The 24,806-nt window shown below is 44.8% G+C and overlaps 1 protein-coding gene across 1 annotated transcript; it reads right to left on the bottom strand.

Annotated features, from left to right (window-relative positions):
• Positions 1 to 980: 980 nt before the first annotated feature.
• On the bottom strand, positions 981 to 4,440 carry LOC121543656 (transmembrane protein 229A-like). Its single transcript, XM_041853696.2, has one exon. The coding sequence runs from the start codon at positions 4,158 to 4,160 to the stop codon at positions 3,129 to 3,131; it is 1,032 nt and encodes a 343-aa protein (XP_041709630.1). The 5' UTR covers positions 4,161 to 4,440; the 3' UTR covers positions 981 to 3,128.
• Between the last annotated feature and the right edge of the window lie 20,366 nt (positions 4,441 to 24,806).

The raw sequence follows: 24,806 nt of genomic DNA, 5'->3' as shown, positions 1-24,806 counted from the left end.
TTGACATTAACAAGAGGTGCTAATAGTTTCTTCTCCACGTATTGTGAACGACTAATTAAAGTACATGGCCAAAAGTGTAACATGAGATTTTCCTTGCCCTGCCCTAATAATAATAAACCTTGTGTGTAAGTATGACTCCTGCCTTGCTTTGGAGGCCGTCCTCACCCCTTCTTGAAACTTGAGGGGAGGGGGAGACCACGGTAGAGCCCAAAGCCTTATTAAGCATTAAAGTAGATTACTGTAGACATTTGGCATTTAAGCGTTAGCCTGCTTTACTCTGTAGAGAATGACCTTGAATTTTAGACAGACTTCTGAACTTAGGCCCACAACCCTATTAAGAGTTTGAGTGCGTGTGTTGTAACTGTCTAGATGTTAGTGAAGCAGTAAACATCAACACTGAATGCTGTGTTAGTATCAGTGTTCTACTGTTCTAACAAATAGAGGAAGTCTGCAGGGAGATAATGAGTCCAGAAGAGTCATCCGGCCAATTAGATAAGCCAGTGTTGTCCCTAGATGTTTATGGACAATCAGATAGGCTGGTGGTGCTGTGTATCAGATATATGAGAACATAAATAACAGGTCCCTACAGTAACAGTCCTGCTCTTCTTACCTTACCCCTCCAACCTCGTTGAATGGTATCCTTGACAACCTTCCACGGGTAGCCTAGCCTACACACACACACACACCTAACAAACAGTGCAGAAGTGGAAAAAACAGATTCTTCATCTCTGCCTCTCATGCAGACTCAATCTGACACTATGCACAGATAAGAGTCATTTAGTATATCTTGATCCACTCACAGAGAGCAGTGTTGACTTTATATATTTGAGGTGCGGTTTCCTGTAAAGGTCAGGCATTTTATGTTTTTTATGACATTGTGCAACTTTCCTAGGCAGCTGATCTGAGAGAAGCACAGAAAACCTGTAAATACAAGCAATTTAGTGTAAATCAAGACAACATGAACATGAACTGGGACAACCTTGGCGGTTCAACATGGAATTCTTTGAGATTTAATGAAGTTATAAGTAATGTACAGTATGCAGGCTACACTATTTCCATCCAGTGATTGATTCAATTCAATTTCACCATGGACATACTGTACCAAGAATACTTTAGTCTCTCCTCATTTATAACCTAAAATAAACATGGTTTCCTTCCTCATTCGAGCCATATAGGACATAATTGTACTCTATTATTAAATACAGCTGATCAATGATTTCCAAACCTCAAGTTTTAAAAGAAACATTATCATATAGTTAAGATAACAACTTTACCAGGGACAGGAGGTTATCCCCGACCACGTAACCAGGAAAGAAACTCCTGGTCCTATTCATCACTGAGGCAGTTACTGTTGGCCCATGTGTATCCTTATTTTGCATCGCCCACAACAAAAGCCCACCATTTTGAAATGACAAACCAAAAGGAAAATCATTTTGTTATTTCAGTCAGTCCAGTGTGAGTGTCCAGAAGACTGGAAGGTATTGTTTGTTTGCGCAGGCCAGGAAACTCCCACGGCATGAAAGATACAGTTCATATTCATAATCATCTGACAAAAATCACGTGCAAAAATTGAAATATTTTTATAACATATGTTATCAGATCTTTTTCCTTGGACTAGTATTACTCATCCGTATTACCAGCTTTCAGTTACCTCCAACCTTAGTTTCACGGAATCCCCAGGACTGACGAAGGCAGGCAGTAAAATGCATTAAAAACATGCTAGAGAATCATAAAATCAGTAAAAGAGCTAAAACTGTACGTTTCCAAACGTACTTTCCAACGAGTATAATGTTGGAACAGGTTGCTAGTGAAGTCACAGTGCCAGGTATTCACACATCCTGTATGTGTTTGGCCCCTCAGAGAGAACATGAGACTCTACCGTGTGGTACAAGTGCAAACAAGGAAAAAAAACAGGCAGAAAGATCTATGCCAAAGGGCAAAAGGGCTCTATACATGATCCCAAGTAATTCTACTGTACATGCTCCACACCTGACTCCCAGGCCTGGGTTCAAAAACTATTTTGAAATAATTTCAAATAATTTAGCTAGGCTTGATTGAGCTTTCATGGAGTAATGGAACCAATAGAATATTCACAAAAATTCTAACCCCAAACCCTGTCCATCTGGCACTCCAGGCAGGTTAAAGCAAACAGTGAAAGTGTCTGAAAGATTTCAAGTAGTATTTGAACTCAGGTCTGCTGACTCCTGATATTGCATACTCCAGATCAACCTATAGAGTGTAAACCATAAAAAGCTGACTCGTGCTCCGCTGCTTTATAAACGTTAGGTAAACAAGCCTGGGGCTGGAGATGTCCCTATGTAAAGAAGGGAGAAAGCTAAAGCAGATCCTCAGGGTCTGTCTGACTGGCACACATTGCCTGTTTACATGACCCAGATTAAGCCTAAAGTTGTGGACTAAAAAGCACTTTCAATTCCCCATTGAGCTTCCTTTTCAGTTCAGCCAGGCCTAGGGGGAAACTGGCACACAGAGTTTAGTGTAGTTCAGTTTGTCTTTAGTCAAGCTGTCTGTAGGTTTGCTCAGAAAGGCACTCCAACACAGTAAGGTTAAGGTTCAGAAAAATATTCACAGTGAAATTAATTAGGTCCACCACCCATTCTATTCTGTTTGATTACAACTCATGCTACATACATTTTGAACTTTTGAGAACCTATTTTATTTCTAAATGTCATGCATTTTTTAAGGTAATAAGATTTAAGCAATTAAAGTGCTTATGAATGTGCATATGCAGCCATGCAGAAATTAGTTCAAAGCATGCTCTGGGATTGAAGAGACCAACCCAGTCAAAAGGTGCCACCATGCATATGGCTGACTTGGTCAATAAAGTTTAGGAAACAATTCACAGTAAAATATAATTGTTTCATCTACATCAAAGTTAGAAATGGCAGTTGTCATCACGCAGGCAAGTCTGTGTGTTTAGGCTACCTGTCACAAATTGATTGGCTAATCACTGATAAAAGATGCTGTCTAAACAGCTACATCAATTCCACATTTCCATCAGGGAAATACACATTATTTTACAAAGTGCGGGTACACCACTGATGGTCTTAAATGTCCTCTTCATAATTTTTATTAGTATCAATAGTCCCTACATCAAATGTGGCCTAGGCCTATAATACATGTTTTTTCCTGGACACGGGGCAGACGTTGACGCCCGCGCCCTGCCCTGAGTGCCCTCGCTCCTCGTCTTTGGCACACACTACCACGCGCAGCAGAACGTTGGACAGAATATCCTGGTAGAGACTGATGCAGACCCATCCGGGTAGGTAGAGGAGAGTGATCAGGCCCATGAAGTTGAATGGATAGTGGGAATAGTCCCAGGAGCATGCGCCGTACTGCCGCAGCGCCAGCCCCCAACAGAACTCCCAGGTGTAGATGAAGCAGATATAGATGGGGAGCCGCCTCCAGGTGCTCCAGCCCCGTCTGAAGTGCAAATGCAGGTAGAGTTTCTCTACAACGAAGCTGCAGCTCCCGTACATCAGGAAGGACCACAGGGACGTGTGGCCGCTCATGGTCCGGTCAGATTTCTCGATAAGGTTGAATATCGAGGTAAAAATGATCTCGTCCAGAAAGCCGTGCATTCCAAAGAAGAGGAATCGCACAACATCGGGCAGACCCTTATTAGGCAGCGGCTCCAGTGTGCGCTCTTCCGGGGTAGCCAGGGTCCGTTTCCCGGGGCAGTGGTAGCGCAGCCGCGCAAGCCCCTTGTGGAATACTTGGGTGAAGTACAGGGCCAGTAGGTAGTGAACTACGAGATGAGTGGCAGAGACTATTCTAACGTGCTCGGTCAGCGTGTTTATATTCCCAATCAGGATCTGCAACCCGATGTAAACAGAGGGATAGAAAACAAGGTGGAAAACTACTGGGCGTCCTTGAAAGCACTTCTTTTGCGAATATATTTTTTCCAGCAAGAAATGGGTCAGCGAGTGCATGATGCAGAGGTACGGGGAGGAAAAGCCGAACAGTTTGGGGTCGCTGTCAGCCAAAAGACCCTGTGCCGACGACAGGAGGATATCCAAAGTGACACCGTGCATCCCATAGAAATAGAGCCGCAACCATTGTGGCAGCTCTGTCATTGATTCGCCCGCGTCAACTGCCTCGCTGGATGGATCTCTCTGCCGGGGCTTCCTCGCTGCTCTCATGCTGCCACTTCCTTGTCCTGCCCGGTTCCGCGGGCTTTCTCTCCGCCAGCTGGCTATGGTTGATCTCTCGCTCTCTCCTTGGAGAGAATCAGAGAGCAGCTCTTGTTCTTTGTTCCTGGCACATTCTTTACTTTTAACGGAGCTGCGGCGGTGGCATCAGTAGCTTCGCACCTGACAGCGCGTCTGATCCACAGCAAAGATGTTATATTATATTGATAAGATAGTCGAGTGGTCGCTTTAACAATGGAAATGCATGTCCTCAAAGATGGAAGGCAGATGGGAGGAGGCGAGATCAGGTGGAACCATTCTAGCCAATGAGAGGGTAGATACGCTTGTGAACAACAGGCACAAAAGTCAAAGACAGTAGGCCTACAGTATTAAGATAGGCAGAAACTGCTTCTCCAATAGATATCCCAGATCACGATTGTAGGTAATGTCATGGCGACTTTGGCTAGCTAAACTCATCCGCAGAAAAACGTCATCGGGTCAATTGGTTGTTTCGTGCCGAACTGCGCATGTGTAAATCAAAGGCACTCCTTCGATATAAGGTTTTTGATGAAAATTAAAATGTCAGTTTGTCACTTTCAGGAGGTTGGAGTAACAACACGTTCAACTACTTAAGACATTGGTTCGAATCTAGGTTGTGCCTTTAGATTTTTTAAAAAGAAAATGTGCAACTAAAGAAAATGTTTCACTTCTCTCATTAACTTCTCAAACCCCAAACCCAGGGCTGGTCTGCTTGGTCTGTTTCGCAAGTGTTCCCTCTGGGTTTTGAAACTGTGATAAAGTCATTATTTTCAAAGTTGCCGAAATGCCACCTGTGTCCACGTATATCAGTACATTTGTAACAACAACCTAACAATTTATAAAACTTATATTAGACCAAATAAGCCTCATGTAGCAAATTAGCAATTACATTTTTTGTTGACCAAATTTGAGGCTCTCTCATTGACCGCCATACAAACATTTCTCACTTATTTTCATGGACAGATTTGGACAGACGCTGTGGGCAGCCAGAAGAGAATAATTGAGTGATAGGAGAGAAAAAACGCAAAGTCCGCATATGAAGCTACTAAACAGTAGTGAGTAGTGACGTAACATCCCGCTGGTTTAACGGTCACGTGGCCATCTGAAATGTCAAACAAACACCTGTCATCAATTTATAATGGCCTGCTAGCTTAAAGGCCTTATTATGAATTGATCATTTGAATACTTCTGATAAACATAATTGAGCAATGTGGTCTCACAGTAGCCCTAGGCCTCAATGTCTGTAGGCCCTGCATAATGGTTAATTAATATACCCTACTGTAAATATGTCTGCAGCATAGTGTACCACTATACAAATCCTGACCTGTAAAGATATGACTAGCCTAGGCTACTGCAGTTTGGTCCCAGACAGTATTTTGGGATAAATGCATAAATGTAATTTTATTTGTCAAACTTATCCTTTTGTATAGACTAAACTATAGATAGACTATAGACTAAACTTTCTACTTTTAAACTCGGACAAAACAGAGATGCTTGTTCTAGGTCCCAAGAAACAAAGAGATCTTCTGTTAAATCTGACAATTCATCTTGATGGTTGTAAAGTCGTCTCAAATAAAACTGTGAAGGACCTCGGCGTTACTCTTGACCCTGATCTCTCTTTTGACGAACATATCAAGACTGTTTCAAGGACAGCTTTTTTCCATCTACGTAACATTGCAAAAATCAGAAATTTTCTGTCCAAAAATGATGCAGAAAAATTAATCCATGCATTTGTTACTTCTAGGTTAGACTACTGCAATGCTCTACTTTCCGGCTACCCGGATAAAGCACTAAATAAACTTCAGTTAGTGCTAAATACGGCTGCTAGAATCCTGACTAGAACCAAGAAATTTGATCATATTACTCCAGTGCTAGCTTCCCTACACTGGCTTCCTGTTAAGGCAAGGGCTGATTTCAAGGTTTTACTGTTAACCTATAAAGCGTTACATGGGCTTGCTCCTACCTATCTTTCCGAGTTGGTCCTGCCGTACATACCAATACGTACGCTACGGTCACAAGACGCAGGCCTCCTAATTGTCCCTAGAATTTCTAAGCAAACAGCGGGAGGCAGGGCTTTCTCCTATAGATCTCCATTTTTATGGAACAGTCTGCCTACCCATGTGAGAGACGCAGACTCGGTCTCAACCTTTAAGTCTTTACTGAAGACTTATCTCTTCAGTAGGTCATATGATTGAGTGTAGTCTGGCCCAGGAGTGTGAAGGTGAACGGAAAGGCTCTGGAGCAACGAACAGCCCTTGCTGTCTCTGCCGGGCCAGTTCCCCTCTCTCCACTGGGGTTCTCTGCCTCTAACCCTGTTACAGGGGCTGAGTCACTGGCTTGCTGGTGCTCTTTCATGCCGTCCCTAGGAGGGGTGCGTCACTTGAGTGGGTTGAGTTACTGACGTGATCTTCCTGTCTGGGTTGGCGCCCCCCTTGGTTTGTGCTGTGGTGGAGACCTCTGTGGGCTATACTCGGCCTTGTCTCAGGATTGTAAGTTGGTGGTTGAGGATATCCCTCTAGTGGTGCGGGGGCTGTGCTTTGGCAGAGTGGGTGGGGTTATATCCTTCCTGTTTGGCCCTGTCCGTGGGTTTCTTCGGATGGGGCCACAGTGTCTCCGGACCGCTCCTGTCTCAGCCTCCAGTATTTATGCTGCAGTAGTTTATGTGTCGGGGGCTGGGGTTAGTTGGTTATACCTGGAGTACTTCTCCTGTCTTATCCAGTGTCCTGTGTGAATTTAAGTATGCTCTCTCTAATTCTCTCGTTCTCTCTTCTCTCTGAGAACCTGTGCCCTAGGACCATACGTCAGGACTACCGGGCATGCTGACACCTTGCTGTCCCCAGTCCGCCTGGCCTTGCTGCTATTCCAGTTTCAACTGTTCTGCCTGCGGTTACGAAACCCCCTACCTGTCCCAGACCTGCTGTTTTCAACTCTTAATGATCGGCTATGAAAAGCCAACTGAGAGACCTGAGCCCTAGGACCATACGTCGGGACTACCGGCCGTGGTGACTCCTTGCTGTCCCCAGTCCGCCTGGCCTTGCTGCTATTCCAGTTTCAACTGTTCTGCCTGCGGTTATGGAACCCCTACCTGTCCCAGACCTGCTGTTTTCAACTCTTAATGATCGGCTATGAAAAGCCAACTGAGATTTATTCCTGATTATTATTTGACCATGCTTGTCACTTATGAACATTTTTGAACATCTTGGTATGGTTCTGTTATAATCTCCACCCGGCACAGCCAGAAGAGGACTGGCCACCCCTCATAGCCTGGTTCCTCTCTAGGTTTCTTCCTAGGTTTTGGCCTTTCTAGGGAGTTTTTCCTAGCCACCGTGCTTCTACACCTGCATTACTAGCTGTTTGGGGTTTTAGGCTGGGTTTCTGTACAGCACTTCGAGATATTAGCTGATGTACGAAGGGCTATATAAAATAAAATTGATTGAAATTGACTATCAGGATGTTTCTTCCTGGTCGGGAGAGGTTGTGTTTTCTCTAGCAGGAGGTAAGCTTGGCTTCTTATATGGTGTTGAGTAAAGCTTAAACCATGTATTTAGATTGTAGGTAGGTATTGTAGTTAGGTATTATAGGTAGTTTACTTAGGTAGTTATTGTAGGTTATTGTAGGTAATTATTGTAGGTAAGTATTGTATTCAGCGAAGCACGAGGCTAGCTAACCCACTACCTGGACCAACAAAGCTAGCTAGCTAGCGGGTAGCTACTGGTAACTTTTAGCAACTGTGGATAGCTGTTTCCAATGTTATTTCACGCTTAAGAGTACCTGTAATTGGGCCAGCTAGCTACCTACCATTCAGCTGTTTTTCTAACCTCATTATCCGAGGCATTAACGTTAGGTGGTTGGTTGCTGCTGTACTTAATTACAGCTACTGATTGCAGTCTGCCACCCAGACAGCTGGCGTCGGGTAAGTTTGGCTTTATACACAGCTTGGGCTTTGTCGAGTAAGGCTTAAACTATGTATTTAGATTGTAGTTAGGTATTATAGGTAGGCATCGTGGGCTGTATATTATTAGGTATTATAGGTAGGCATCGTGGGCTGTTGTGGGTAGTTATTGTAAGTTAGCATTGTATTCGGCGGTGCCGGGTGTAGCACGAAGCTAGCTAGCTAGCTAACTCACCTCCTTGACTAGCTGGCGAGTAGCTATTAGCAACGGTAGCAACTAAATACAATATCCTTTTAGCCAGCTACATTTGTTCGCAGCGCCGCCGTTATTCAAACAAAGTCAACACAGCAGCCATTGCTAGCTAGCCAACACGACCAGCTAACTGTACTGTAGCAGCTAAATACAATATATTTGTGCTAGCTAGCCAACGTTTAATTATTGCTGCGTTATGAAAGGAACTAGACACGGACACGAATTATCTGTTTAGTGTGTTAACACACTATTGGTAGTTTGTTGTAACCAAGTATTGGTGCTAAACTGTGTGTTATTGGATGCTAGCATGCTAGTTAGCTATAGCGTCATAGTTAGCTAGCTGAATAAAGTAAGTTGAGTCTATTCCTTGAAACATTGAACCGCTGTAGTTCACAACAATTCTAATTTCTAAAGTGGAAGTTGGGAGAGTTTTATTCGGGTGGTTCAGTGAAACAATTATAGTTTCTGAGGTGAAGTTGGGAGAGTTATATTTGGGAGTTTTGGTTTTTACTCTCTCCTTTCCCAGATGTTTACTTCATTTCATTCCGATCTCCTCTGCATTATTGTAGCCATTTTCTACAGCCTGTCAACTATGCCTCTGCCTATCCCTGTTCTCTCCTCTCCGCACAGGCTACACAAATGCCTCACACCGCGTGGCTGCTGCCTCTCTAACCTGGTGGTCCCTGCACGCACCCCACACCTGGAGTTCCAGGTCTCAGGCAGCCTCTGGAACTGCCGTTCTGCTGCCAACAAGGCTGACTTCATCCCAGCCTATGCTACCCTCCAGTCCCTCGACTTCCTGGCGCTGACGGAAACATGGATTACCACTGAAAACACTGCTACTCCTACTGCTCTCTCCTCGTCTGACCATGTGTTCTCGCATACCCCGAGAGCATCTGGTCAGAGGGGTGGTGGCACAGGAATCCTCATCTCTCCCAAGTGGACATTCTCAATTTTTCCCCTAACCCATCTGTCTATCTCCTCATTTGAATTCCATGCTGTCACAGTCACTAGCCCATTTAAGCTTAATATCCTTGTCATCTATCGCCCTCCAGGTTCCCTTGGAGAGTTCATCAATGAGCTTGACGCCTTGATAAGTTCCTTTCCTGAGGATGGCTCACCCCTCACAGTTTTGGGGGATTTCAACCTCCCTACGTCTACATTTGACTCATTTCTCTCTGCCTCCTTCTTTCCACTCCTCTCCTCTTTTGACCTCACCCTCTCACCGTCCCCCCTACTCACAAGGCAGGCAATACGCTTGACCTCATCTTTACTAGATGCTGCTCTTCTACTAATCTCACTGCAACTCCCCTCCATGTCTCCGACCACTACTTTGTATCCTTTTTCTCTCTCGCTCTCCTCCAACACTACTCACTCTGCCCCTACACAGATGGTAATGCGCCGCCGCAACCTTCGCTCTCTCTCTCTCCCACTACTCTCTCCTCTTCCATCCTATCATCTCTTCCCTCTGCTCAATCCTTCTCCCTCCAATCTCCTGATTCTGCCTCCTCAACCCTCCTCTCCTCCCTTTCTGCATCCTTTGACTCTCTGTGTCCCCTATCCTCCCGGCCGGCTCGGTCCTCCCCTCCAGCTCCGTGGCTTGATGACTCATTGCGAGCTCACAGAACAGAGCTCCGGGCAGCGGAGCGGAAATGGAAGAAAACTAAACTCCCTGCCGACCTGGCATCTTTTCACTCCCTCCTCTCTACATTTTCTTCATCTGTTTCTGCTGCTAAGGCCACTTTCTACCACTCTAAATTCCAAGCATCTGCCTCTAACCCTAGGAAGCTCTTTGCCACATTCTCTTCCCTGCTGAATCCCCCCCTCCTCTCTCTCTGTGGATGACTTCCGTCAACCACTTTGAAAAGAAGGTTGACGACATCCGATCCTCGTTTGTTAAGTCTAATGACACTGCTGGTCCTGCTCACACTGCCCTACCCTATGCTTTGACTTCTTTCTCCCCTCTCTCTCCAGATAAAATCTTGCGACTTGTGACTGCAGGCCGCCCAACAACCTGCCCGCTTGACCCCATCCCCTCCTCTCTTCTCCAGACCATCTCCGGTGACCTTCTCCCCTACCTCACCTCGCTGATCAACTCATCCTTGACCGCTGGCTATGTCCCTTCCGTCTTCAAGAGAGCGAGAGTTGCACCCCTTCTCAAAAAACCAACACTCGATCCCACTGATGTCAACAACTACAGACCAGTATCCCTTCTTTCTTTTCTTTCCAAAACTATTGAGCGTGCCGTCTTTAGCCAACTCTCTTGCTATCTCTCTCAGAATGACCTTCTTGATCCAAACCAGTCAGGTTTCAGGACTGGTCATTCAACTGAGACTGCTCTTCTCTGTGTCACGGAGGCTCTCCGCACTGCTAAAGCTAACTCTCTCTCCTCTGCTCTTGTCCTTCTAGACCTGTCTGCTGCCTTTGATACTGTGAACCATCAGATCCTCCTCTCCACCCTCTCCGAGCTGGGCATCTCCGGCGCGGCTCACTCCTGGATCGCGTCCTACCTGACCGGTCGCTCCTACCAAGTGGCGTGGCGAGAAGCTGTCTCCGCACCACGTGCTCTCACCACTGGTGTCCCCCAGGGCTCAGTTCTAGGCCCTCTCCTATTCTCCCTATACACCAAGTCACTTGGCTCTGTCATATCCTCACATGGCCTCTCCTATCATTGCTACGCTGACGATACACAACTAATCTTCTCCTTTCCCCCTTCTGATAACCAGGTGGCGAATCGCATCTCTGCATGTCTGGCAGACATATCAGTATGGATGACGGATCACCACCTCAAGCTGAACCTTGGCAAGACGGAGCTGCTCTTCCTCCCGGGGAAGGACTGCCCGTTCCATGATCTCGCCATCACGGTTGACAACTCCATTGTGTCCTCCTCCCAGAGTGCGAAGAGCCTTGGCGACACCCTGTCGTTCTCCGCTAACATCAAGGCGGTGACCCGATCCTGCAGGTTCATGCTCTACAACATTCGGAGAGTACGACCCTGCCTTACACAGGAAGCGGCACAGGTCCTAATCCAGGCACTTGTCATCTCCCGTCTGGATTACTGCAACTCGCTGTTGGCTGGGCTCCCCGCCTGTGCCATTAAACCCCTACAACTCATCCAGAATGCCGCAGCCCGTCTGGTGTTCAACCTTCCCAAGTTCTCTCACGTCACCCCGCTCCTCCGCACACTCCACTGGCTTCCAGTTGAAGCTCGCATCTGTTACAAGACCATGGTGCTTGCCTATGGAGCTGTGAGGGGATCGGCACCTCTGTACCTTCAGGCTCTGATCAGTCCCTACATCCAAACGAGGGCATTGCGTTCATCCACCTCTGGCCTGCTGGCTCCCTTCCTCTGCGGAAGCATAGTTCCCGCTCAGCCCAGTCAAAACTGTTCGCTGCTCTGGCACCCCAATGGTGGAACAAGCTCCCTCACGACGCCAGGACAGCGGAGTCACTCACCACCTTCCGGAGGCATTTGAAACCCCACCTCTTTAAGGAATACCTGGGATAGGATAAAGTAATCCTTATACCCCCTAAAAAATAAATAAATAAATAAATAAAAAATTGTAAAGTGGTTATCCCACTGGCTATAGGGTGAATGCACCTATTTGTAAGTCGCTCTGGATAAGAGCGTCTGCTAAATGACGTAAATGTAAAATGTAACAAACATGTCCTTCAACTGCACAGTCTGTCTACATAGTTTACATCTCAACAGTCCAGACTTGTAGCCCAATTCAGATTCTCCCCTTTCTTCCAGAAACCTGTACTCACTCACTCTCCCACAGGGATGTAAAAGTATCAGATTGTTGTAAGACATATGGCATACTTTGCGTCTGCATATTGGCCAACCCTCCTCCTGGAGAGCAATTGGGTATGTAGGCTTATGCCTCAGGTGAATCGGGAATGGGCAAAAAGGACAAAGTACAATTAAAAAATACCATAAAGATCAGCGTATCAAAGTGAACCACAAAATACTTGTATTTTTAAATGTATTTAATTAAAATACATGTATTTTGTATTTTAAAATACAGAAATATATTTGTTAGTAGACGGCCTGAACAGCAACAACATTCTCAGTAACGAATACAGAAATGTTTTACTTGCTATGACTGTGATATGTTGTTGTTTATCTTCCTTAGTTGAATGCACTGACTGTAAGTCACTCTGGATAAGAGTGTCTGCTAAATTGCCAAAATGTAAATGTATATGTGAAAATGAACCAAAATGAACTGCAAAGCACACTGGGTATTATTATTGGCCTTGTTTCGGGCCGGAACTCATTAGAATAAAACTGCAAATGCTTTGCAATTGTACATTTTTACATATACAATACATTTACACTGAACAAAAATATAAACTCAACAAGTGTTGGTCCCATGTTTCATGAGCTGAAATAAAAGATCCCAGAAATGTTCCATACGCACAAAAAGCTTATTTCTCTTATTTCTGTGCACACAATTGTGTACATCCCTGTTAGTGAACATTTCTCCTTTGCCAAGATAATCCATCCACCTGACAGGTATGGCATATTGAGAAGCTGATTAAACAGCATGATCATTACACAGGTGCACTTCGTGCTGGGGACAATAAAAGGCCACTGTAAAATGTGCAGTTTTGTCACATAACACAATGCCACAGATGTCTCAAGTTTTGAGTGTAGTTCAGCCCAGTGTAATACAAATGACTAAATACTCAGAAGTAATTGAAATACATATTTCAAATACATGTAACAGAAGTACTGCCCATCTCTGGGGTGAATGAGTGCACACTTCAGGGAGAAGGGGGTGGAATCGGAATAGGGCTGAAGTCTGTCTTGTCGGAAGTGGGCAAAAAATGTCCAGTTAACTGCAATGTGTCTGTTTGCCCATAGTGTGGTGCTGAAGAGTTAGCTTTGAATACCTACTGCCTCCTAATAAGGTGATGATCTGGTTGGGTTGACTTGCTGGAGTGTCATCATGTAGTCGAGAGTGAGTGGTCCAGTGGCTGGAGTGCAGACGAGGGGGTTAGTTGGCCCCTGTGGGTTTAGTTGGCACTGTCTGATAGGACACAGACACAGACAGAGACACAAGATGGTTGGTTTGTGAAAGAGGTATCTGGGATAAAACAGTGTGGACACTCAGAGGAAACAGATTGGTATCTGTGATACTGTGGGCTACAGAGATGACACACACACACACACACACACACACACACACACACACACACACACACACACACACACACACACACACACACACACACACACACACACTGTCGCCATTATTGTATCAATGGGGAATCTGCCTTCTCTACTGTGACCACTAGGTGGGATCAGTGTAACATATTATATCTGGTGGCCTGGGCACATCCTTGTCTCCTGTACAGCTCTGTCATCAATTCACTGAAATATCAAACCAGATATGGTTACACCTATAATCTTTATAGACTATGACAAATAATGTCTCATTACCGTCATTACGATCCTTAAACATGAGTCAATGTGTGCTGGGGACAAAAACATGGGGTGAGGTAAATTCCACATGCCTTCTTCCATTTCTTCATGACAGTGAATCTTTTTGACTGCAGATATATCAGGATGTAGATATATTAGGTGCTTAATATTGTAACCCCATTACCATTACATTTTCTCAGCCTCTCTGTCTCTATAACCTGATTAAAGGGATGTAAATGGGCAGATGTTATATTGCTACGTGATGCTTGACTAATATTTCTGATGTTCCTACAGGATATTGAGCCTTAATATGAAGCTAACCAGGTCTCAGGCTTGCACTTTCAACGAGACGCTCTGAAATGTAATTTTAAGATCCCATTTCCTCCAATTTGAGCTGTTATTCATTGGTCTACCCCAGCACCTAGCTTTGTCCCTCAGGCACAGAGGGGATGGGCTGAGGGAGGTGTGTGTGTGTGTGTGTGTGTGTGGTGTGTGTGTGTGTGTGGTGGTGTGTGTGTGCGTGCGTCAGGTGTGTGTGGGGGGTGTGTGTGTATGTGTGTGTGGGAGGGTGGACGCTTCCTGTTAGAGAATAGAATTCTTGATAGGAAGCAGCAGAATTCCCGAGTGTGGATCCTGAGTCTTGTTTACAGTTCACAGCTCATTAGGAATTCTGCTCACCTCCGGGGGCCTAGAGGGCTTGGTCACAGTAACACAATACTCTGCAGTAACCCTGCCTCACCCCTCCTAACCCACTCCTTACCTCACCCCCTTACAGAAACACAGCTCTCACCCTGCCTCACCCCTCCTTTTCTCACATCAACCTCCTCACTGAAACAACTCTTACACTGCCTGACCCCTCCTCACTCACTCCTCACCTCACCCCCTCCTCATTGAAACACAACTCTTACACTGCCTCATCCTTCTACTTCTCCATCCTCCCCCTCCTCCCAGAAAAGCAACACACTGCTTCACCCTTCTCACCTTACCTTCCTCCCTTCCCCTCCTCTCCCCTCCCTCATCACCCGCTCTCTCTCCCCCTGAATACTTGATCATGCCAAAACGGTCCTCGTCAGGCAATTAGCACTATGCCTCTGCTCTCTATCTGTCTACCACTAATTAGCCTTGTGCCCTCTCCATCTCCCCCTATCTCCCTCCAGTTAGCTAGCCCTCTGTCCTCTCTCCTTTCTCTGTCCTCTCTCCTTTCTCTGTCCTCAGTCTCTCTCTATATCCCTCTGTCTAGACAGGCAGAGCAGGACTGGAGGACGGGACTGTTTGATGCTCACCCCAGAGGTCACCCCATAGGTCACAGACACTGAGACAGACTTCCTGTGGGCTGAGTCTGTCTCTGCATTCTGATTCCCTACCTCCCTAGCATCCCCTCTATTCCTGTGCCCTGCACTGTGTCACTCCCCCTGAGGAGTAGGAGGTATGCCACTAGCCTAGACTCTTGATAGGTCAGAGGGTGTGTCCGCCATCTTATTGACACTTATCCAGTCCTCTCAGATATTTGAGGGTGTGTCAGTAACGAAGGAAGGGAAGTGAGGTAGATACATGGAACATCCTCTATTTTTGCTTATTCATAGTGCATTCTGGGGTTCTCTGACAGGTGATGCGGGTCAGAGGCGTTGCTATGGGATACATTTTCTCTATGAGCGTGTGTCATCCTCTGATTGGCTCTGGCTGCCGTAGGCAGGGATGTACTATTAGTCCTGTAGTGATATGGTTCTGGATCATCAACCAAGCACACACACACAAACATGCGCGCGCACACACACACACACACACAAAGGATTTCATGTCCTATCTGGTATAGTGTAGGCAGCTGATGGGGTGTAGTGAAGGACGTGGTTCCATGCTAATATGTGTGATGCCAGGAACAGGACAGCAGCTGATGCTGGCGGTGATGTTTACCCTCAACCTGACCTCTAACCTTTAACCCTTATTAGTGAGCGCTGCTCTCCTCTTGGCACTGAGGCTTTATGGCTCACAGTATGTCTGCTAGCAAACTAACACTTGTGCTACTTTTGCTGTACTTCTTGTCTTTGTGTTGAGTTACTGTGATGTGAAACAAATGACTACCCAGTATTCAGTCAGTGTCAGTGTAGAGATGCAGCAGTCTGATGATAGAGAATAGAGATGTCTAGTGGAGATGCTGTTTCTTTTAATAGAAATGTAGATTGAGATGTGTCTCTGCTCTCAACAGATAAGAAAATAAAATACACACTCCTTCTAATGAGCTCCCAGGGCATTCTGACTACAAAAGCAGAGTGACTGCTCGTGTTTGTGTGTGTGTGTCTGTGTGTGTATTTCATCTCCTGTGTGTGTTTGTTTGTTGTAAAAAATAGCGTGTGGGTAGGTAAGAGGTTCCGGAAAGGCTACACTCACATTCAGCCGGTTGTTGGTCTCCAATCTATCTGTGACCAGCTCTGAAGAGGAACTTCCACTCTGTGAAAAGTAGAATACATTAGCTACAGCATACAACTCCCTTCTGGAGCTACAGTACAGTACATCTTGTTAGTGGAGCTACAATACATTTCCCTAGCAGGGCCACTGTGCATGTCTCTGTTCATGTTTAAAGCATGTACCCTGAGTGTACAAAACATTATGACATAGACTGACCAGGTGAATCCAGGTGAAAGCTATGATCCCTTATTGATGTCACTTGTTAAATCCACTTCAATCTCTGTAGATGAAGGGGAGGAGACAGGTTAAAAAATGAGTTTTAGGCCTTGAAACAATTGAGACATGGATTGTGTATGTGTGCCATTCAGAGGGTGAATGGGCAAGACAAAATATTTAAGTGCCTTTGAACAGGGTAAGGTAGTAGATGCCAGGCACACCGGTTTGAGTGTGTCAAGAACTGCAACGCTGCTCGATTTTACACGCTCAACAGTTTCCCGTGTGTATCAAGAATTGTCCACCACCCAAAGGACATCCAGCCAACTTGACACAACTGTTGGAAGCATTGGAGCCAACATGGGACAGCATCCCTTTGGAATGCTTTCGACACCTTGTAGAATCCATGCCCCAACGAATTGAGGCTGTTCTGAGGGCAAAAAGGGGTGCAACTCAATATTAGGAAGGTATTCCTAATGTTTTGTACACTCAAAGTATATTGCGTATGTATTGCCTTTGTCTTCCAACCAGCCCTCACTAAGCCAGAGGATATATCTATTCTTCTCTATCATCACGTTGTCACGCCCTGACTCTGGGGACTCGTATTTGTTGAGTCAGGGTGTGTATTTTCTGTGTGATTTTCTATGTTGTATTTTCTATGTTTGGATCTAGTATGTTATAGATCTATGTTGGCCGGTGTGGTTCCCAATCAGAGGCAGCTGTCGCTCGTTGTCTCTGATTGGGGACCATACTTAGGCAGCCTATTGGCACTAGTGGGTTGTGGGATCTTGTTCCGTGTTAAGGTATGTTGTGTTGTGCTGCCTTGGACTTCACGTTTCGTTTCGTTTCGTTTGTTATTTTGTCGTTGTGTTTGATATTTAATAAACATGTACGCATATCACGCTGCGCCTTGGTCCATCCCGTCTGTAAGCAAACGTGACACACGTATAGTCTTCCTGTCAGAAGCTGTAGAGGATCCAGGGAGGTCAGTCAATGTGTTAAAGGAAAACACCCCAAAACAATATTTTGGTCCATTGTTGACATAGTCCCAAAATGTTTTGCTTGTCAGCAATCAAGTTTTCAAGATATGTAACTTTCAATATACAATGGACTAACGAAAAAAATACCAAAAGATAGTTTTGGGTGGAATTTTCCATTAAGGACATCCTGACCAATTGGCTAACTGATGGTTGGGGGTGGGTAGAAGGACTATTAGTGACTGGTATTGAGTTACACCCTCACTGGGAATGGGATGTGATCCCCCTTTAGTCATCAAACTATCCATCGGCTGTACATGCACTTGTTTTGTTTATTCCATATGTAACTCTGTGTTGTTGTTGATAGAGCTGCAGAGAGTTGCAGCCTCTGTGTGTAACCATCTATTCTATAAACCCCCACGTCTGTTTATGCAAACTGAACTCCTGCTTCTGAAGGCCTTCTCCTTGAGACCCCGCATCACACACTCAAACACATGAATGCACGGACACACGCGCGCACGCACGTACACATACACGCGCACGCACACACACACCCTGCTGTGTTTTAAGCTCTCTTCAGCGAGGTGCCATGGTAGTGTGAGGCCAGTGTCATCCATTAGAGCCCATCCACCATCAGAAGGGCATCAGATGTCTGTCTGTCTGTCAAAGAGGAGAAAAGGACCAGTGAAGGACATCAGCTGGTATACAGAGATGAAATGATAAAACAGAAGATAAAACAGAATGTCTCTCCTCTGACACTACCCTGCTTTCTCTCCTCTCTCTGAATGCAGTAAATGACCACAACAATGTCCAACATCAAAATGACCAAAATAATCCATATTGGATGAAATCCATGAATAAACAATAAATGAGATGGATATAATGTGTATGCGTGGGCATGCAGGCATGCATATGTTGTGTGTGTGTGTAATCTGTGTATCAGTAGCACTGTGAGTCTGCAGTATTCCGTGTTCTGAGGAGAGAGTGTGAGAGATGTTTCTCTAATCCAGTGCTGCAGCCTCTGGCCTACTCTCTCTCCTCTCATCTGTCTCATCCATGACCATCGATCAGGCCTGGTTCATACACAGCCCCAGCCTTTAACAGCCACAAAGACAAAAAAACACAAACCCCTCACACCCTTTCTCAACCACAACCACTAAATTATTCAGAAGTGTATTCCAATATTAGGCACTTACTCAATGATTCTTTGTCAACATCCCTTCTAACAAAGAGAGTAAACTGTAGTTGTAGCACAGCTGTGGAATCTACTGGCCTTTCCCCAGCCCTGCAGTCTGCCTGGGAGTGTTTGTGTGTGTGTGTCTATGATAATCAGCGGTGCTGTTCTAATGACTGGATTGCCATGCAGCTCACACCCGAGCACACAGAGCAGGCGGGGAGGGACACACAGACATGCAACCAATGCACACACACACACACACACGCACGCACGCACGCACGCACGCACACGCACACACACACACACACACACACACACACACACACACACACACACACACACACACACACACACACACACACACACACACACACACACACACACACACACACACACACACACACACACGCTCAGAGAGCAGGCAGGGGATACTGTGACAGCTTTGAGGTCGATATGGTGAGCAGGGGGTGCTGGGTAATTTCACCCTGTGTGTTTGTGTGTGTGTGTGTGTGTGTATGTGTGGGTGTTTGTGAATATGTGTATGTGTGGGTGCGTGTGCTGGATTGTGTGCATGCGTGTGTGGGTGTGTGATGGGGTCACTGGGTCGAGGCGTCCACACACTGTTCTATTTTGATTTGCATAATCCTGGCTTTGATTTCCACAGAGTGCTTGGTCTCCACAGGTGACTAGAGTTAGGAAAATATTCCTCCATGTTAAAGACAGTACATCTACACTATAACGCAATTAAACAGAGCAGAACTAACAAAACCTAGCCACAATGACAGAAACTGGATGAAAAGAAGAAAAAATATTCATATTTTATGGCTAAAACCTCCAGAGTAGCACTTTGGGAAAGAACACAAACACATCTGAATAAATTAAGTCATCCATTTCCCTGTGCAGTCTGGGTTAGAGAAGGTGAAAGTGGCGTCTCTCTAAGATGGCTGCCGAGGTTTGACCCAGTGACACACTTCTCCCTTCATCTGTCTCTGAGACCCAGAGGAGGACTGAACCGGAGCTGCAGTCTCCCCAAACACACCACAAACAGGGACCCATACATAACAGTGTGTGTATGTGTGACTGTGTGTGTGTGTGAGTGTGTAAGGATACATCTCTCAGCCAGTTTAATGTTTACTCACCGTGCCAGAGCTCATTTGTGAACAATTCAGTCTTAGTACACACACGCTCTAAAAAATGCTGGGTTGTTTGGTTGACCCAACTGCTGGGTTGCAGATGTTGGGTCACATAGTTGGGTTGTTTTCTTTAAAAACTGCTGGGTTATTGATGCTGGTGCTTGGTTATTGAGATATGACCCAATGGGTCAGATCAGAAGACTTGAGGTGTAGTTTAGTAGGGGCGTGGCATTCAGATAGTTATTTTTAGCCACCCATGAGAGTAAATGTCATTCCTGGTCATCTGTTCTTCAGCATAGTTAGCACATTAAGCTCAAACATTTTTTTTTTTAGCTTCAATAACGCTTACAGAAGTGTATGAGTTTCCTAAAAGCCTATGTAAATCCCATTGTTGGGATACAATAAGGTGGTATACCTTATTATAATACTAATAACTCATCTTAATATTAACCTCTTAAGGATCGGACCCTTTTCTTCCATTTTCACCTAAAACGACATACCCAAATCTAACTGTCTGTAGCTCAGGACCTGAAGCAAGGATATGCATATTCTTGATACCATTTGAAAGGAAACACTTTGAAGTTTGTGGAAATGTGAAATTAATGTAGGAGAATATAACACATTAGATCTGGTAAAAGATAATACAAACAAAAAAACATGCATCTTTGAAATGCAAGAGAAAGATCACAATATAATATTGCAGTTTAGGCACAATTTAGATTTTGGCCACTAGATGGCATCAGTGTGTGTGCAAAGTTTCAGATTGATCCAGTGAAGCATTGCAATACTGGACTGTTTCGTATCAAGTCTACCAAATGTGCCAAATTGGTCAATTGATAAATTTTCAAGTACATAACTATAGAGAACATACAAAAAGGATATGGTAATACAAAATGTAAGTTTACACACTCCCAGGAATGTCATACATGATGGATCATTAGCTTCTACACTAACTTTCACACATCTAGATGGCTGTGCGGGGTGGGTGTGGAGCCAGAGACAGCAGTGCTTCAAACTGTATAACCCAGTTCCTACATTTGAATATAAAATTGATTTTATCAAACAAAACTATGCTACATTTTATCTCTGGGACCCTTAGGATGACAAATCAGAGCAAGATTACTGAACGTAAGTACATTATTTACCTTCAGAGGTGAATGTATCAAACCAGTTGCTGTGATAATTTTGTTGTTGTTGTGTACTCTCCTCAAACAATAGCATAGTCTTTTTTCACTGTAATATCTAATCTAAATTGGACAATGCAGTCAGATTAACGAGAATTTAAGCTTTCTGCCCATATAAGATATGTCTATTTCCTGGAAAGTTTGCTGTGACTTACAACAGTTATGCTAACCAAATTAGCGCACGTTAGCTCAACCGTCCCGTATACAGGACACCGATCCCATAGAGGTTAAAGAATATGTTAAAATGTATTACTGAAATTAACATTTGCATTATGTAAACTTAACATGATGAACAGGCATCAGTTGGCATGGCATCAAGCATGCTACATTTCTATAACCTCCCTCGACCAGCCTGATCTGGCAAACTCACATTCTATTTTACCGCAGGGTATTCTATTCTACATCAATATGGAGTATAACCTTTAATATTTGCATAACGTGTTTGGACATACTGACCCATCTGCTTGTGGGATGACTTCCTCAGGATCTCAGTCTGTTTGACAGCCAGACCTCTCACATGACCCAGCTCCTCTGTCATCTCAGTGTATGCCAACACCAGGTACACCCTGCACAGGAGGAACAATATTTTATCATCTTTCAATGCTAGGCCTGCATTCCAAATGGCACCCTATTCCCTAGACGGGGCGTCAGAGTAGACATCTTTGATACTAACCTTTACTGGTCCCTATGTCCGTAATGATTCACACTACCTGGAGTGCCTCAACCTAAAACAATTTTGGTCCCCTCCGATGCATAACCGCTTGCCCTCACAATAATACAATAGGATGAACAGATCTGGGACCAGGCTAGCCAAATATTGGAGACCCATGGGGCGGCGCACAATTGGCCCAGCGTTGTCCAGGGTAGGGGAGGGAATGGCCGGCAGGGATGTAGCTCAGTTGGTAGAGCATGGCGTTTGCAACGCCAGGGTTGTGGGTTCAATTCCCACGGGGGGCCAGTATGAAAAATAAAATTAAAATAATGTATGCACTCACTAACTGTAAGTTGTTCTGGATAAGAGCGTCTGCTCAAATGACTAAAATGTAAAATGTAGTACATAATAATAAAAGCTTTTTTTATTTTTTTTATCTTCCTCAACATCTTAATCTGCTATGAGCCTGACCTCAACAGAGCTGTCAGCGGCTTCCTTCTCTGTAGGGACTGCAGTAGGCAAGCGTACCCACCTTCGACTCCATCCATCTTTACCTATACAAAATATATAACGTTATTCTGCAATTAGTTGCCTTTTTTCATCAATCCACAACACATACTATAAAAAACATTTTGAGTCTCTAAAAGGCTGTTAACTAACCAGAATGACATTATCTGATTTACAGCAAACACTTTCACACATTACTTGTGTCTAGATTGGCTCATCCATCACATGGATGTATGGTAGATGATCATGATGGATAAGCCATCAGCAGATCAGGGACAGTCATAGTGGACCAAACACAAAATATGCCATCCTATCTAGCTAAATTAGGATTGAGTAATTTTAGTGAGCTAGCTGGCTAACTACCTTAGTACAGTAACAGTTCAATAGTAGAAATAGATATGTGCCAGGAGTATTATTCAGAGATTAGAACGCTCCGGCTGGAAAGGGTTAACCAGTGCTGGGTTACCAAATAACCCAAATTGTGTTGTTTTTAGCCCATCATTTTTGAGTGCATGCATGTCCATATACGCACGCACACACAGATACACACACACACACAAACACATACACACTCACACTTGTGCCGGTCCAAGCAGCGCCCAGACTGATCTAACCCTCACTGTCAGCCTGTATTAGACACTAACATCTAAAAACAAATTAAAACATCGTCTCCTCCACTCCCTCTCTCTCTCTCTCTCTCTCTCTCTATCTCTCTCTCTCTCTCTCTCTCTCTCTCTCTCTCTCTCTCTCTCTCTCTCTCTCTCTCTCTCTCTCTCTCTCTCTCTCCTGCCCTCTCTCTCTCTCTCTCTCTCTCTCTCTCTCTCTCTCTCTCTCTCTCTCTCTCTCTCTCTCTCTCTCTCTCTCTCTCTCTCTCTCTCTCTCTCTCTCTCTCTCTCTCTCATACATTACTAAATAAGAACATTAGAAATCATCTCATCAGACCTCCTGTTCTGCCACTGCAATAAAGATACATTATTGAGCAGCCCCAGAAGTGAGAAATTAAGTTATAAAGTTGAAGCTACAGTACCAACACCTGCAAGTATTTTGGAACAGGATACCTGCTAGAGGCAGGTCAATTGTAGCCTACTGCACATTGTAGAGTTGAGTACTGCAAGGAAAGGAAGGATGAAGGAGAGAAGGAAGGACACTCTGATGTATGGTGACCTTGGGGAGCAGCTGCCAGGTGAAATGTATTCAGTCAGGTGTAGGTGACAGTCATTCCCACATCGCTAACCTCTACTATACCATGTCATCAAACCAACCAAAGCTCTAGTGATGTCTTCAATTCCTCCTGTCATCCAATATCCATAGGACACAGTGTCAAATTGATGTAATTATAGTTCAACCCCATTGTCCTCTCCTCTCCTCTCCTCTCCTCTCCTCTCCTCTCCTCTCCTCTCCTCTCCTCTCCTCTCCTCTCCTCTCCTCTCCTCTCCTCTCCTCTCCTCTCCTCTCCTCTCCTACCTTCCAACATACTGCACCCTGAATCCAGATTCACTCATGTTTATGTTATTAGTTTTTGTTTTATTATTAGTTTTTTTTTACATTTATTTAGACCAGGGTCTAAACATGAACACACAATTCAATACAACATAAAGCAAAATAACAACATCAACACAATACAATAAATACAACAAGATGAATCAAAACAAACACAAGTTAATCCCCTGGCATACCACAAAGACACACAGTTAAGCGATGATTAATCAGCTATGCAAATCAGGTGTAATGCGATGCCGTTCAGTGGGCTTTGGCCAGAGGAATGTAGTTAATGGCTGGCCTGGCCACATCATATTTCTGGCCTATTAAACACTGACCCACTTCTTTCTCTCCCAGTCTCCCCATCTATCTCTCTCTCTCTCTCTCTCTCTCTCTCTCTCTCTCTCTCTCTCTCTCTCTCTCTCTCTCTCTCTCTCTCTCTCTCTCTCTCTCTCTCTCTCTCTATATATATATATATATATATATATTCATCTCTCTCTCCCTCCCTCTCTCTCAGACTCATTCTCTCATAGTAATAGCTGCACTCTATCATCATTTCCAATCTCTCTGTCAGGAAATAAGCTACTCTGCCTCGGCTGGGGTGACTGAGGCTGTGCAATCAGGACATTGAGTTGTTTTTGGAACGAGAAATGCAAATATGGTGACTGTGTTTGTGTGAGCGTGTGGGTATTGTGTGTGTACTCAAACAAACACATACTGTGCACACGTATGCAGGGATGTAGGCTTTAGGTAGATGCAGTTTACAGTACAGGAGTCAGAGAGGAAAACACCCCAGTACCATCTCTTCCACATCTCATATCTGGTAAAGTGTATGTTATCTGTTCTCACACCTGTGTCAGATTGAGACGACGTCCCGCTGCCCTGAACGCCCTGTTGCCATGGTGAACTCCCTCTGTGTGTGTGTGTGTGTGTGTGTGTGTGTGTGTGTGTGTGTGTAGCTCCCCCAGGAACAGAGAGAGCAGAGAGCAGCTCTTATGACTCTCACGTTAGGAGGCTCAGGGGCTTGGCCTCCTTTAGCTGGCCTTTTGTTGTCCAGATGCTCTTTATTTCTCATCATTATCAGTCTCTCCAGTCTGTGTGGGTTTCTCCAGTCTGTGTGGGTTTCTCCAGTCTGTGTGGGTTTCTCCAGTGTGTGTGGGTTGGTTTACTTCTCCAGACTGACTGGGGGTGTTTGAGTGGGTGTTGGCAAGCTACAGTGTTATACACTGTTATGAGAGACACTGTATCTCTCTGTCCTGCTTCAGCCTCCACCTAGCAACAGCCAACTCCCCAGGTGAGGATTCTTTCTCTCCTACCTACC

The sequence above is a fragment of the Coregonus clupeaformis genome, chromosome 28 (assembly GCF_020615455.1).
Source record: "Coregonus clupeaformis isolate EN_2021a chromosome 28, ASM2061545v1, whole genome shotgun sequence".
Classification (NCBI taxonomy): domain Eukaryota; kingdom Metazoa; phylum Chordata; class Actinopteri; order Salmoniformes; family Salmonidae; genus Coregonus; species Coregonus clupeaformis.
The sequence above is the reverse complement of the archived record's forward strand: the minus strand, read 5'-3'. Positions and strand labels throughout refer to the sequence as shown.